General features: G+C 53.2%; 6 protein-coding genes across 6 annotated transcripts; 3 read left to right on the forward strand and 3 right to left on the reverse strand.

The window, feature by feature from the left end:
* Positions 1 to 831: 831 nt before the first annotated feature.
* On the forward strand, positions 832 to 1,231 carry BO86DRAFT_395864 (uncharacterized protein; the record flags this gene model as incomplete). Its single annotated transcript, XM_025673365.1, has 2 exons — positions 832 to 1,099; positions 1,203 to 1,231. 2 exons carry the CDS (start codon positions 832 to 834, stop codon positions 1,229 to 1,231), a joined length of 297 nt encoding a protein of 98 aa, XP_025531459.1.
* A 438-nt stretch (positions 1,232 to 1,669) lies between these two features.
* On the reverse strand, positions 1,670 to 4,094 carry BO86DRAFT_415851 (uncharacterized protein; the record flags this gene model as incomplete). The annotated part of the gene is made up of 5 exons (XM_025674933.1): positions 1,670 to 2,496; positions 2,560 to 2,872; positions 2,920 to 3,407; positions 3,473 to 3,487; positions 3,917 to 4,094. 5 exons carry the CDS (start codon positions 4,092 to 4,094, stop codon positions 1,670 to 1,672), a joined length of 1,821 nt encoding a protein of 606 aa, XP_025531460.1.
* Positions 4,095 to 5,312: 1,218 nt separating this feature from the next.
* BO86DRAFT_436820 (cytochrome P450) lies at positions 5,313 to 6,860 on the forward strand (the record flags this gene model as incomplete). Its single annotated transcript, XM_025676031.1, has 1 exon — positions 5,313 to 6,860. The coding sequence occupies one exon, from the start codon at positions 5,313 to 5,315 to the stop codon at positions 6,858 to 6,860; it is 1,548 nt and encodes a 515-aa protein (XP_025531461.1).
* Positions 6,861 to 7,124: 264 nt separating this feature from the next.
* Positions 7,125 to 9,240, reverse strand: BO86DRAFT_436822 (major facilitator superfamily transporter; the record flags this gene model as incomplete). The annotated part of the gene is made up of 7 exons (XM_025676032.1): positions 7,125 to 7,264; positions 7,424 to 7,633; positions 7,747 to 7,884; positions 7,965 to 8,552; positions 8,630 to 8,713; positions 8,768 to 8,878; positions 8,946 to 9,240. 7 exons carry the CDS (start codon positions 9,238 to 9,240, stop codon positions 7,125 to 7,127), a joined length of 1,566 nt encoding a protein of 521 aa, XP_025531462.1.
* A 374-nt stretch (positions 9,241 to 9,614) lies between these two features.
* Positions 9,615 to 11,818, forward strand: BO86DRAFT_354214 (aminotransferase-like domain-containing protein; the record flags this gene model as incomplete). Its single annotated transcript, XM_025669571.1, has 6 exons — positions 9,615 to 9,726; positions 9,792 to 9,926; positions 9,997 to 10,413; positions 10,482 to 11,131; positions 11,224 to 11,343; positions 11,412 to 11,818. 6 exons carry the CDS (start codon positions 9,615 to 9,617, stop codon positions 11,475 to 11,477), a joined length of 1,500 nt encoding a protein of 499 aa, XP_025531463.1. The 3' UTR covers positions 11,478 to 11,818.
* Positions 11,819 to 12,461: 643 nt separating this feature from the next.
* BO86DRAFT_375921 (hydrophobin family protein) lies at positions 12,462 to 13,082 on the reverse strand (the record flags this gene model as incomplete). Its single annotated transcript, XM_025670504.1, has 3 exons — positions 12,462 to 12,518; positions 12,584 to 12,672; positions 12,746 to 13,082. The coding sequence occupies 3 exons, from the start codon at positions 13,080 to 13,082 to the stop codon at positions 12,462 to 12,464; spliced, it is 483 nt and encodes a 160-aa protein (XP_025531464.1).
* Between the last annotated feature and the right edge of the window lie 1,269 nt (positions 13,083 to 14,351).

Below are 14,351 nucleotides of genomic sequence, written 5' to 3' on the forward strand. Positions count from 1 at the left end.
ATTCCAGCGCTGCTATCCAGAGGCAGGCACCCCGAGGACTCGATGCGCACAAGTCGGTGGAGACGCGCCGACCGCGCTGAGGCTCACCCAATGGCAATGAAAGACGCCCGTCAGCCAGCTTGGAACACAGCCAGCAGGCCGCGTGGGCAACCATCCATGAACAAGGCTTGCTTGACCCATGTTAACTCTTCTGTCGATTTCTGCCTCTCATTCATCTTGTTCCAATCTGATTTATAAATAACAGTGGGCCCTCCTCACGCGTCCGAATCAGTCGTGGTCGAGTTTTTTTCTCTCTCTCTCTCTTTGAGTGGTGCTTGATTTCTCTCCGATCCTCCGATTAAATATTGTACTCTTCGCTCTCTCGCTCTCTCTCGGTCGGACTTCTTCTCCTCCTACTCCTACTTCTCTTCCCCTCACTCTGTCCCTCACACCACTCATCAACATCGAAAATCTGTCTCACACCATTCCAAAAAAAAAACAAACCATTCGAGCATGCGATTATAAATCCGCACACTCCCGCTATTTCCCTCCTCCCCCCTCCCAAAAATAAATACAACCACACCCACCTGGCACACTAGACTAGTCCCAATTCTAGTCAGTCTCCATCGTACTCGGACCACCAACCTCCCCGATCGCACGGCCGTGCCCAAACCCGTCCGCCTGCACTACTATATATCTCGCTACTACAACAGCACAGGAAGGAAGAATTTCCAGCACAGAAACCGAGTGTCGCAAACAACTGCCTACCTGTCACTTTGATCCTCCTTCCCGAAAAGAAAACCCACAAAAGTATATATCACAGCAGTTTCTGCCGCCATACAGAATCCCAAAATGGGCACCCTCAGTACATCCGCCATCATCGTCATCGTCATCGTCGCCTGCCTCGCGCTCGTCTCGCTGGGCGCCGCCCTCTTCAAGACCTACGGCGGGCCCGAGAAGGAGCGGCCCTACAACTTCTCCCGCGAGCAGGAATCCTACATGCGCTCCGTGCGCTTAAAGAATCTGGGCTTCTTCCAGCGCGAGTCGATGATGGGGTACGGCGGTGGTGGTGGTGGGAAGGGCCCTGCGGCGCCGGTCGTCCGGGATGTGGAGTCGGGATGTATGTTTTTCTTGCCTTTTCTCCCCTCCAAAAAAAAACAAAGATGGTAGACTGGGAAAGAAGGTGGAAGCTAATTTTTTTTTTCTTTCGGTGAAATCTGCAGATTCGGAGAATGAGTCGTCGCATTACTAGTGCCCATGTTTGTCTGCACGACTTTTCCGGAGGATTCCCGGATCTCGCTTCGATGAGGACGATACGATACCATTTTGCCAATGCAAAAGAAAACAAAAAGGCTATTTGTGAAGAGCGTGGATATTGTATGAATTGATGATCATGGGGGTTTTTTTTTTGCTTTGACTTTTCTCAATCATTCGGGGGTTTTATACTACCACTTCTGCTGGGTCTGATATGAGTTCCCATGTTTCCAGCGGTGCTGAGGGCCTGGCGTTCTGAACTTGTCTATATGCTTTCTAGATTATACCTATCTGCCGTTCGTGTCAATTTGAACATTGTCTTATCGCTATTGATTGTGATTTCATCTTGTTTGAGATTGACGAAGACTGGCAGGTTCACTCTCATACCTTGTCACGTCCAGTCATGTGCAACTGCTCATGCTGTAACTTCACAGGCTCAGGAACGACATTTTCCCTCCCCCCACACCCCCAAAATCACCCCCTCCATTCCCTCTCCAGGGAAATAATAGCTCTCCGCCTTGATACCCCGCACCACGGCCAGTAGCACGTCTTTCTCCGCTTGTGACGCCTCCCGAAACGCCTCCGCCCCTAGCACCACCGCCAGACTCGCTGTCAACGCTGCCGTTGGACTCTGTCGGTTGGCTACCGCCACCCCGCAGATCTCCCGCACTGTGGTACGGATCTCTTCGTCTAACACGGCAAGGGCCCGACGGTGCGACATGCGGGGGCGGAGCCGGTCAACGTGGGGGTCGTGCGTGGCAAGCAACAGATCGATGAGCCCGAGGGACTGCGTGGCCACGATGTGGGTGTCGTTGAGGAACCATTGCTGTGGAAAGAAGAGTCGTTCGGAGGGCAAGGCAGAAGTGGTGTAGATTGGGATGAAGCTCGAGGGTGCGCGAGCCGCCCAGCTTTGGCGGAGATTGAGAAGGTGCTCATAGGCGGTGGATTTCTGACCGGGAGATTGTTCAGGAGAATGGACTGGCGGGAAACAGTATTGAATGACATGCGCCCCAATGATGAGCAACCGGTTCGTCCAGACATGGTCTGGAGAGGCGCGGGTAGGGAGGTAGTGAGCCACAGTGGCGAGGGGTATACGGAAGGATCGGCGCTGGGAGATGGCCATGTGGAATTCCTGCCGGAAGCCGACCCAGAAGGCCGAGGAGCGGAGGCCATGACACGTCTGGATCGCGGAAGAGGCTTGTGCTTCGAGAAAGACTTGGAGGCCGCGGACGGCGGTGTCAGAGGGGGGATCGGTGAAGGGACCTGGTGAATTAGCCGAGGTGCTCTCCTAAGGGGTTGGGAGTAGAAGGGATTGAGGAGGTATACTGTCAAGTTCTTCATAGAACCGGAGAATCACAACCGCGGCAAGCAGGTTCTCGTCCATGATCGCGTTGGGTTCTTGGCTGGCAGCGCGTAGGCCAGCGATAGAGCGACTGTGGTAGGCGAGCATAGACTCCTCGCCAATAGCGAGGCCCTCCTTCAACCCATAGTTTTGTGTTATTGCAAGTTGACGTTGTTGAGGGAGAGTGCTGAAGTGTCGGGCGGATGCGGAGAGGATCGCGTCCAGGAGAGGTGCGCAAATACGCGCTCTTTGTGGAACAACGACGGCAAAGTGCCTTTCCGGGTCACACAGGTCGAACTAGTGGTGTGAGCAAAAGCCGCACAACCTTATCGACGACAACGTACCCATAATCCGAGACTTTCAACAAAATAACGGATCAGACAGGCTTCCTCTAGGCTCAATTGAGCCTGCGCGGCCTGAGTTTGTGATTGTGGTGAAGGTAGATCAGCGGAGAGGGGAGTAGTGATTGCAGATAATCTCGATTCATCCCATGTTCGTTCTGAGCTGCGAATGCCACCATGTTCGACCTGGCGGGTTGGATGAAAGGGAAACGCGTCAGTCTGCTCCACGCCAATAGTCGTCTCTGCCGCGTAAAAGGCTGCTAAGGCTGGAGTCTCATCGACGTATTCAAATGCATGTTTGCTTGCTGAAAGGTTAGCTGCGATTGTAACCAGAGAAAGAGCCATACTGATATTCAGCGCATTTGACACATCAGAGAGATCCTGCGCATATTCTGCGCTGGTTGTATTCAGGAACTGCAACTGTGGGCTGGAACGAATGCATTCTCTCCCAGCATTTCGGCATCGTTCACATTTGGGGCGAGAGTCATCACCTATGAGGCAGATGAAGTGAGTTTAGCATCGAAGGCGACGTGACTATTCTGAGGAAGATGCCTACATCGCAGGTGGTGTCCTGGGTTCAAAGTGTAAGCGAGCAGCCCACAAGGGACAAAAGTCGAGCACTTACTTCGGCAATGTGCACTAAAGCCAATCAGCAGTGTCCATAGAAGAAGATATCTAAGGGTGCTTACCAGGGTTGGCGCCTTGCTGGCATGCAAGGCAGAGAATCGGTGAAGGTGGGAAGGAGTAGCTGGTAGAGTTGAAGAGATGGATCTCACAAAATTGGAGGGGTTCGGCGACGGTTGCCTGTTCGGCTACTCCATCTACCGGCAACCCCGCCTATCCATGGTTCAATTAATCAATTAAGTCAACTACGTACGGCACTTTCAACGATTCAACCGAATATACCTCAAAATTTACAGTCCATCGTTGGGATCCCAGATCTTGAACCACCGCTTGTCCATCCCCGCATCCCCTTCCTCATAGAAACGTAAGTCCGTACTCAATCGAATGCGCCCCTGCGCATCCTCGTTGCGCCCACTAGCATGGATGGTATACGGATGATGGAAAACCACGTCGCCCGCCTCATAATGAGTGGCCAGCCACTTTTGAGACTTGGAGGTCGGATGATCTGACACGAACTCGTTGGGCGATTTGGCCAGCATACCACCAGCCATCATGTTGACGTTATAGGCGGAAAGGCGCTGCTCAGTCGTGAATCCAGCAGCGCGAGTGGTAAAATCCTCCTCAATCTCATTTCCTAGAGCTACAGACTTCTCCAGGTAGCACAGTCCTCCACCATTGATTGTGATATCGCCTAGATGAGTTAGCATAGCGCCCCACTTCGGGGATATCATTCACTCACCAATTGGGACCCATGCAGTGAGGCAGTATCCATCTCCTCCTCGCAGAAAAAGCTTGTCATAATGAATACCAGTGCCTATCCCAAAAGGAACATTATGGCGCAGCATCGTTCGGTCCAGCAGCACATGCTGTTTCCAGTCCATCAATAGCCGGATGAACTGCGTCAGAGCAGGATGCTCGACGAAGGCACGGTATTTGGGGTCGGAGTGGGCGTCGATAAGAATCTTAGCCTCAACAGGATCAGCCGGCAAGCCTTGGCCACCAATGCCCTTGTGCAGATCGGGATGAGACGAGTTGTTGAAGATACCATCCCGCGGGGATGACCCTGGTTGTAGAAGAGATGTGTTGGCATACGCTTTGAAGTAGCTTGACCACGGTCAATAACAGAGATATACCCCGGAGGCTCACATGCAGGCGGCGTACTTACTTCTCCCTAGCGTCCAGAACATCTTCACGGGGAATAAGTCCTTTTACAAAAAGGTATCCATCCTCTTCGAATCGACGGCGGAGTTCGTCCAATGGAAGCGATGGTGCAGAGGGTCGCAGCAAACCAACCTTGTCAGCGTCAATGCGACCACCATTCTGCCCTAAACCTAGTGCTAGCTCTATTGCTGCATAGGTGTGAGGGTCAAGAGAGTTTGAGCTAGGACGTTCAGTATAAGCCATTTCGTTATCGAGGTTTCAGGTGTCGCGGAGACCTCCAGTTGCGCTGCTCCCGGGCTATGCCACCACTTATGTATGGTGGATTGTATGTTGCAAAAATTGTCCTCTCGTGCAGCCCCATGCCGTCTCAGCTGCTTTTGCATGGATCAGCTAGCATGTGGATTGACAATCATGCAGTGGATTGCATGTTCGCCGACATTTACCATTCTGATCTTTTGGGATACTCTCGCCGGCGCTAACCGGTTTTGTCCTCGCTTGGGCATAATCCGGGGTAAGTATACAGATGCATCGACATATATCAATCAAGTGCTGCTCGCGATGACCACAAAACATTCTCACGATTCAATCAATCCATCCTCGTCTTCGCAATCATGTATGCCCTAGTTCTCCTCATCCTCTGTCTTTTTCTATCCTTCTACTATGTCATCCTTCCCGTCGTCAACTACTTCCGAGACCCTAAAGGTCTCCGCAAGTACCCCCAACTCTCACTCTGGTCGGGAATCTCGAGTCTTCCTCTAGTGATCGAGTCCCACAGAGGCACGCGATACAAGCGCCTCTTTGCAGCCCATAAGAGCCACCCAGTGCTCCGCACCGGTCCCAACATGTTATCCTACGCAGACCCCAATGCCATCAAAGACATCTACGGCCACAGCACGAAATGCACCAAGGACCTGTTCTACTCCATCACAAGCGGCTCTCATTTCCACCTCGCCGACGTCGTTGACAAGAGCGAGCATGCCCGCAAGCGCAAGGTCCTATCCAGTGCCTACGCGCTCAAGAACCTCGAATCCTGGGAGTACAAGGTCGCCGACATGACGCGGCGCATCATCGGGGCGTTCGATGCCCGATGCACGGATCCCCTCCCCAACGGCTACCGCCCCAATGAAGAGGATCTGACGGTTGACTACCGTCTGTGGACGAACCTATTCACCATTGCAGCCATCGCAAACATCGGTCTAAGCGAAGACATCCGCTTTCTGGACCAAGGCAACGACCAGATCACGTCCGAATCCATGGACGGGACCATCAAGCGCGTGAGCTTCCAAGAATGCCACTTCGCGAACGGGTCGGCCACCTCGACGCTGATATGGTGCTACGAGTGGTACAACACCCTCGTCAAAGCCAGCAAGGTGGTGTCCGCCACGTTCCGCCGCAAGTGGCAGCTCAGCCGGGACTGGGACGGGATCGTCTACAGCCGCGCGCACAACCGGTGGAAACGTTACCAAAACGGGGAGCAGCTGGACGATTTCTTCGCCGCGATGATGGCGGACAAGAACGGGGTGCCGCACAACCTGGAATGGGGCGAGGTGGTCGCCGAGGTGAGCATCATGATCAACGCCGGGTCCGACACCACGGCCATCGCGCTGAGCAACGTCATGTTCCTGCTTCTGCGCCACCCGCACTGCCTCCAGAAGCTGCGCGAGGAGGTGGACGAGGTCCTGGACGAGGAGGAGGTCGTCGCGCCGTACGACAAGGTCAAACATCTGCCCTACCTGCGGGCCTGTCTGGATGAGTCGATGCGGCTGTATCCGCCGGTCTCGTTTGCGCTGCCGCGCCGCACGCCCCCGGAGGGGACCACGATTCTGGGCGAGTTCGTGCCCGGGAACACGTCGGTCGGGATCTCGGCGTATGTCGTGCATCGCAACGAGGCCGTCTTCCCCGAACCAGACGCCTTCAAGCCGGAGCGCTGGCTGGGTGAGGCGGGCAAGGACCTGCAGCCGTACTTTGTGGCCTTCAGCACCGGCGCCCGCGGCTGTATCGGTCGCAACATCAGCTACCTGGAGCAGACCGTGTTGATCGCTTCGCTGGTGCACCGCTACGAGTTCGCCTTGCCTCATCCGGCCTGGGAGCCTACGAGGCATGAAACCACGAATACGGGGCTGGGTCCTATGCCCATGAAGATCTGGCGGCGGGGGTAGGTTCCGGTTCAGCATCAATAACAGCACTAGTTACTCGCTAAAGTGGATCTCGATCTAGTTGGGGCGGTTGGAATCTCGTATACACCATATAGTATACTTTTTGAACACATGAAAGCACTTGAACCACTGTTCATACTTAGTTCATCGTATGAAGTACCCAAGCCCCCCCCCCTCTCGGAAGAGATTGATTCGAAGCCAATTTCCGTTCTGAAATCGGTCGTCCAGTGACAATGAATCGCACCCAAAGCCCCACAGGCAGGCTTCCTAAACACTATACCGAAAATGCACATTCTCCCAATCCGTCATATCCTCCTCTGCATTCAACCGCCCCAGATGCAGCGACTGTTCCTTCGTCAACCCCATCTCCGCAACCAACCTATCCCGTCGGGTGTTCTGCCAGATATCTACCAGACCAGATTCTCCAAGTCAATTCAGTTCACAAACCACAAACAAGCATGTCCTCCTCGCCGTCACCCCTACCCTTCAGCCCACCGAGACAGCAACCGCAGACACTTTTGATACCGAGAGCAAAGAGAAAGGATAAAAAAAAAGGAAAAGCTTACAGTACGACCTCCAAGCCCCCATCAACACAATCTCAAGCGCGTACATGACCGAACACACCACGATAGCCGGGATGTAGCGGGGCGCATCCTTGTCGCGGAAGACCTGGGCGCCGATGCAGTTGCCGGCGCAGTAGGCGATGAAGAGGACGGTGCCGGTGACGGATTTCTTGGTGCGGCCGGCAACGTTGGAGGGAAGGAGGGTCCAGATCACTAGTGCAGACGGATTTTTCGATTCAGGGTTAGTGTTTAAGCGATGCAGAGACCTTGATGCTAACGAAGCGTCGAGGAATCAAGATGCATAAAAGGTCGGGATGGAAACGCACAAGGGCCGGCAACATTCCCGATGATGGTCATGAAGTACATTCCCCAGCGGACCCAGAGTTGTCCGGCATTATGCGGCAGCAGTGCCAGTGCGAGCATGCCGGTGAAGGCTGGGATTACGGAGAAGATCATGATGTAGACTATGGAGAGAAGAGTTTTCAGTGTTTCGAAGTCTCGACCACGTGGAAAGGGATATCTTGCACGGAGGGGATTGTCGTACAGCGGAGATCGGATTTTTTCAGGGTGATATAACCCGCTACCAGGAACCAGAGAATCGACAAGATCTGCTGGGGGATCTTGCCCTCGACGAGGGTTTCCAAGTTCGTGAAGCCAAAGGAGACATACACCAGGTTGCCGAAGGCGGTGGTGCCGCCGTTGGGGATCGAATTCACCATGACGAGGATGAAGAAGAAGTACGTCTGCGGGTCTTGGAAGGTGATCTTCACCTGGCGCCAGTCGATGTCGCGTTTCTGCGCATCGGACCCCGTTTGACTCGCGACGATGCGGGCGGATGCCATCCGTTTTTCATCATCCGTGAGCCATCGCACCTCGCGGGGTGTGCCGAAAGTGAAATATACGAGTATGGAGAGAGCGATGGTGAGACTTCCGAGGAAGATCGAGATTCCCTTCCATGGGGCAAGGCCTGTAGGGCGCGCTTCCGCCTCTCGGCCGATTCCGTAGTTGATCAGACTGGTCAGGACGTCCATGCCGGCGTTGGCGCTGCCCCAGACCACAGATCGCATTGCGTGTTCTTCCTTGGTGTACCATGAGGCGGTGATGATGAGTAAGGCGGGATATGTCGTGCACTCTACACATTTTCATTATGGGTGGGTGGTTACCAAGGGCCGTTCAGTTGGCTTCAAGAATGAGATCTCGTCGGCGTACCTGTGACACCCTCGAGGAATCGCAAAACTGCCAACCCGGCGAAGTTCTTGGCAAAGGCAATGCAAAGCACGATGATACCTTGGGCTGTTAGTAAGTTTTGTGCTTCATGACTCTATTGCAGCCTGCTGCTGAGCTTACCCCAGCAGAACATGGAAATTGCTACGGTTATCCCAAGACCGCTGCGCTGCAAGATATAGTTACCAGGAGCCTCGCTGACCAAAAAGGCGATATAGAAGATGGAAGTCAACCCTGACAAGGAACCCATCAGTCAGCTTAGATTGATCTAGCCTTCGACTCGTGGGGTTCACCAACTAACATGAATATTGCTGGCCAGCCAGGTGCGTATCCGCCCGCATGCCGAACGTAGCTTGGGTGGCAATTGAGGCTTTGTCGGCATACTGAGTGCCAGAAATCACCCACATGAGCGGCAGGATGATCCAGTCAATCTTCTTCCGAAGCTTGTTGTATTGTTCCTGTGTGAATTCATCTTCCGCAGCATGCACGATATCAGCTGCAACATCGGACACCTTGCCTTCGTGGATTGATGCAGTGGAAGTCCTGTTGGGCTGGGCCTCGACCTTGGAGATATCCGTTTTGTGTGGAAGAGACATTTTTGCTGCTGCCGGAGGATGTGTAGGGTTATCGAGGGAAGTGCTGGAAGATGCAGCCCCGGATTTCCTGCCATTGATATCCCCGAACTCTGAGGCTATGCCCTCGATACAACTGTATCTCCTGAGGGTCTTATCAGGGGGGAGTCACCAGTCGGATCTGAGGCCGACTCCGCATCTAATCTCGTGCTTATCAACCGGATCCCGGCCCGTGTCTTGTTCAGGCCATCAAGCGATTTCCTGTGCCAACTACAAAGCAGTCGAGACTCGTCGCTGCATGCAGTACGCAATCATCCTGGTTTGACTAGATCCCGAGAAATCTGCCGAGTGTAGTGCAGTCGATCATGTCACCATCCAAAGAACCGAAGACCTCTAAGATGATTTATTTGAACCATCATCTGAATATAGCGTCCAGGTCGAGGCATCCGAGTCCTCTCAAAAAGATCATCCAATTTATGGCCATGGATGATATGGTCAGTTTGGCTGGAGGTACAGTACCCTTTCACGGTCCCTGACCATCTTGCGTGTCATCTAATTTCCACGGGATCTCGTAGGATTGCCACATCCCTCTCTTTTTCCGCTTCACACTTCCACTATCACCGCCTCCAGTCCTTGCACGAAGCATCAGATAAAGTTAGATCTGTCTGCTGGTAAAGCGGAGAATCCGTTTGCTAGCTTCCTTCAGTACGGTAAGCTCTGTCTCTCCGTCTCTCTATTTTCATGTGGACCGCGGGTTCTCATTCACCGTAACTCGTCCAGGGAGTGGTGCAGGAAACGCGCAGCTACGGCAATGGTGCCGCGACTTCACCCAGCACATCCATCGTCCCCTTTGCGAGAGCTTTGACATCCTCCTGCATCCGGGTAACACCAATGCTTGGAGCAAGGTGGTCAACCTTCTCTGCGAGAGAGGAGAGTATATCCTTTGCGAAGAGTTCACATACCCTTCCGCTCAAGCATGTTGGATTCCGTTGGGCAATTACGCCGCACCAGTGGCGATGGATGCTCAAGGCATCCGCGATGACTCCCTAGAATCCACCCTGGCTGGATGGGAGTTAAATCATCCAGGTATCCAGCGTCCGCACGTTCTCTACCTCGTGAGCGTGGGCTCGAATCCCACTGGCGTGACAATGGGGGTCGAGCGACGGCGCAAGATCTATGAGATCTGTGTTCGATATGGTCAGTGGATCTTCATCTGAGCTCGGCTGGGTCAACTACCGACGAGAACTCACCCCAATCCATACCAGACATCATCATCGTCGAAGACGACCCCTATTTCTTCCTCCAATTCCCGGAATACGAACTCAATCCGAAGACCATCAATGATACAAGCACATCCAACGAACAGTTCCTCGCCAGTCTCGCCCCATCCTTCCTCCAAATCGACTACCAAGGCCGCGTCATCCGCCTCGAGTCATTCAGCAAGACTCTCGCTCCCGGCCTCCGCCTCGGATACTTCATCGCCCACCCATTCTTCATCCAGCGCCTCCTCCTCGCCACGGAGGTCGAGACCCAGGACCCGTCCGGCCTCTCACAAGCCGTCGTGCTCAGCCTCCTGCAGACATGGGGCATGGACGGGTACTTGACCTGGCTTCGGAACCTGCGACACGAATACCAAGCCCGTCGGGACTGGATGATCCGTGCCTTCCAGCACGAGTTCACCCTCGTCCCGGGCTCACAGCATCCTGACCTCGACGTGGCCGACTCCACCCTCGTGGCGGTTCTCGACGCCGTCCCGATCTTCTCGTTCGTGCCGCCAACGGGCGGGATGTTCATCTGGGCGCAGTTCCATCTCCACGCCAACCCGACATTTCAGAGATTGCGCAACGATCAATCTCTTGAGGACCCGGAGAAATGTTTCGCGGATTATTTCTGGGAGATGTTGGTCGAAGAACGGGTACGCTTGTTCTTTGCCTATTGATACTTGATTCCGGCTTTGCTTTTTGTTTTCCTTCGCTGCGGACAGATACTGACGTGAGTCCGAGTTAGGTCCTTTTGACTCCCGGCTCATATTACCATCCCTGGCAAGGGGAGGACAAGGTAACAACCCAAGCTCGAGGCGCAAAGCCGGCAGTGACGAACTTTCGATTTTCCTTCTCGATGACGACGGTAAGTGGATATTCTGCCCCATCCTCTGTGGTTGGGTTTGGGTCAAGGTTGCTGATCTGCGGTGGCAGCGAGAGGAGATGAAACGTGGCATTGCTCGCCTGGCAAAGGTGGTTCGAGCTTCGTGGGAGCTTTAATTAGGAGTGATCCTATCGTCGTGCTTTAGGGAAAGCCCAACCGATTCTTCTTGCTCCCCAATTGGCATGGAGTGACTTAAGGCATGGTCAACTGCATATTTGCTGTAGTATAACCCTTGGTGCGCAGACTCCATCGAAAAGGTTATCGAACAGGCATTGAATCAGCCGATTCTGAGGCACGTTGGTAATGAGCTATCTTGCGCGGTAGAGAGAGAGGCTTCTTCGGGGGCAACGCCGTTACGGAGGAGCAAGCCTCGTCTCCCAGTTTTTCGGAGTGGGTGGGATCTCGAGAAGCAGCATTGCGGGTCACTAGCGAGCTTGTTCGGAGCTCCGCCATTTGCAGATTTAACAGTGAAGCTTTCGCAGCACTACACTTCTTGGTAAAAAAGGTTTTTTCGAGTTGGCGCATTTCTCAAGCCCGTGGCCATAGTGTGCTGTTTCAAGAGCGATATCAGCTTGGAAACTTGGAAACTCCGAAAGCTCTGTAGAATAAGTAGAGCCCCGCTGGCTTGGGCAGGTTTATGCATTATACTTGCAAGATTGTAGTGTTCTTGCTATGTTATAGCCAGATTACTGGCGATTTGATGACCGAGGTCTTCCGATGGATCCGAGTTCTTGTCAGCAGAGTTTGTCGGGTGCGTGTGTCTGAGTGCCGTTAGCGACTGTTCACTGGGGGAAAAGGGATTTGTGCGTTCAGAAGAACTGTACAATGGTACCTCAACAAATGAGACGGTTGCAATTGCCAGATTGTAGTAGACAGTCTCCCTCTCTTTTATACCCTACGGACCCAGGGACATTGTGTGTAGAATTAAGCGGTGGTATTTATTAAGGTGTAATTATGTCGACTAGGAATCACTTTTTTAAAAAGGGCAGTCTAGTGAAAGGAACCAAGTCCGGAAATGGGTCTACTCTTGCCAAAAAGAACAGAAGAATAAGAAAAGAGCAATTTCGCCCATCCTTGAGTCCAGCCGTGCAGAGTCTCGTTTAGATGATGGAACCCAGAGCAATGCAGGGAAGAGAGACACCGAGAAGGTCGTCGGACTGTTCAATTGCGTTAGTTTAACCGCTCTTCCGGTCAAAAGGGGAGCTTTGGGGGTGAAACTCACAGCGTCGGCTCCGCTGTACTGGCAGCAGGCAATGTTCTGCTTGCACTGCTGGTTGAGGATGTCCTGGGCGGAGATGCCGATGATAGGGACTGTGGGAGAAAAGTTCAATGTTAGCATTTCTTATTCTCGAAGATGATAGGATTGTGCTGGCGAAAGACATACCCTGGACATCGAGCTTGGAGCACTGGTCGAAGAGACCAGCACCCTCAGAGCCAGAGCCAGTACCGGCAATGTTGCCGAGGAGACCGGCCAGAGCACCATCGTCGATGGTGGTGGTGTCGCCGGCGTAGGTGGCCTTGTTGCAGCAAGAGAGCTGAGCCTGGTTACCACACTTGGCAGAACCCTGCTCGATGGTCCAGTCATCGGGGACGGTGTAACGGGGCTTGTCGCCCTTGTCGCCCTCAGCAGCGCGGACCTCAAGGTTGCGGGCGGAGGGACCACCGACAGCAGCGGTGGCGGTGGCCAGAGTGGCAGCAGCGAGGATGGCGAAGAAACGCATGGTGATGATTGTGGTGAAGAGGGTTTGGTTTGGAGGTTTGATAGGTTGTTTGATTGGAGTGAGAGAGTGAGAGATGATGATGAGGAGGGATTGAAAACGGCGGAGCAAAAGACGGTATATATGCCTTTTCAGAAGGTCTGTTTGTGGTTGATGTTTACCTCTGCCCCAGCCCTTCCATTGTTTGGTGGACAGGATGTTGTTAGCTCGGGCATTCCAATTCTCCGTTGCATTCCTAGCAAGGGAAGCTTTCCGGTTGCGGCGCTGGGGCGCGTTACAATGACGGGACGGCGTTGCACGGCACCCAAGATCTCGGACATCATGATTGCGACCGAATGTGACGTTGTCCAGGGCTCTTTCTTTCATTGATCCCTTTGGTCCCTGGTTCAGATGCTTAGTTTAAGTTCATGAAGGGGTAGTCGTGAGCAGATCTTGTCCCGGAAACAGTGGCATTGACTTTTCATTCTGGCTGGCATTCCACTCCTTATCGCGGGTCTTCAATTGTTCCAACAAGGGAGAGAAGAGAACGAGTCATAGAAAACAACAACAAATATTCTAGACCCAATATACTGAGCAAGAACGTGCATGTTAGCGGGGAAATAAAAAACTTTGCATGCTGGGAGGAAAATCCCTCACATGGTTATCCACATAGACTCAATCTGTGTCTCGTTCTCTCCTTCCAATCCTAACCTTAGATTGCCCCTTTGAACGCGCAACTGATTCGGACTCTTTGATGAGGATCTGCGAGTGATGCAGGACTAGCTCAATTCCTCCAGAGAGAGTTTATGCATCTCGGTTGACCTGCATTTGCATTCTGTTAGCTGCTGGGAGAGGCTTGCCCAAGACTAGTATTATGTTAAGCTCAACAATGGAGTGCAGGGTGGAGTGCGTACGGATCGGAGAATATTCATTGCGACGTTATGCTCGACGGCGAACAACCGACCTACTTTCCTCAGACAGTCTTTGTGACCGCATGGAGGGGTCTGCGCAGATGCGAGCCATGACCACTCTCAGAGCGATCCTTTTGATTGTGGATGTATGTGGTTGCATACTCGGTATCAGTAGTGGCCTCCGTGGCCAAGGCCGCACCGACGATAAGCAACCTCGATGCTTGGTGCTGTGGGCGATCCGCGAAACCGTACTCGGTCGGTTTGCTCCTTAAATTCTGATCATCCATACGATAATACTCTCGTTCATGAGTTTTGGAGGCTATATCGCCAATCATGCGTAGTCACTTCTAGTGCGTTTCTCTTGGTGTATACCGGGGCATGT

This window comes from Aspergillus japonicus, assembly GCF_003184785.1.
Source record: "Aspergillus japonicus CBS 114.51 unplaced genomic scaffold BO86scaffold_5, whole genome shotgun sequence".
Classification (NCBI taxonomy): Eukaryota; Fungi; Ascomycota; class Eurotiomycetes; order Eurotiales; family Aspergillaceae; genus Aspergillus; species Aspergillus japonicus.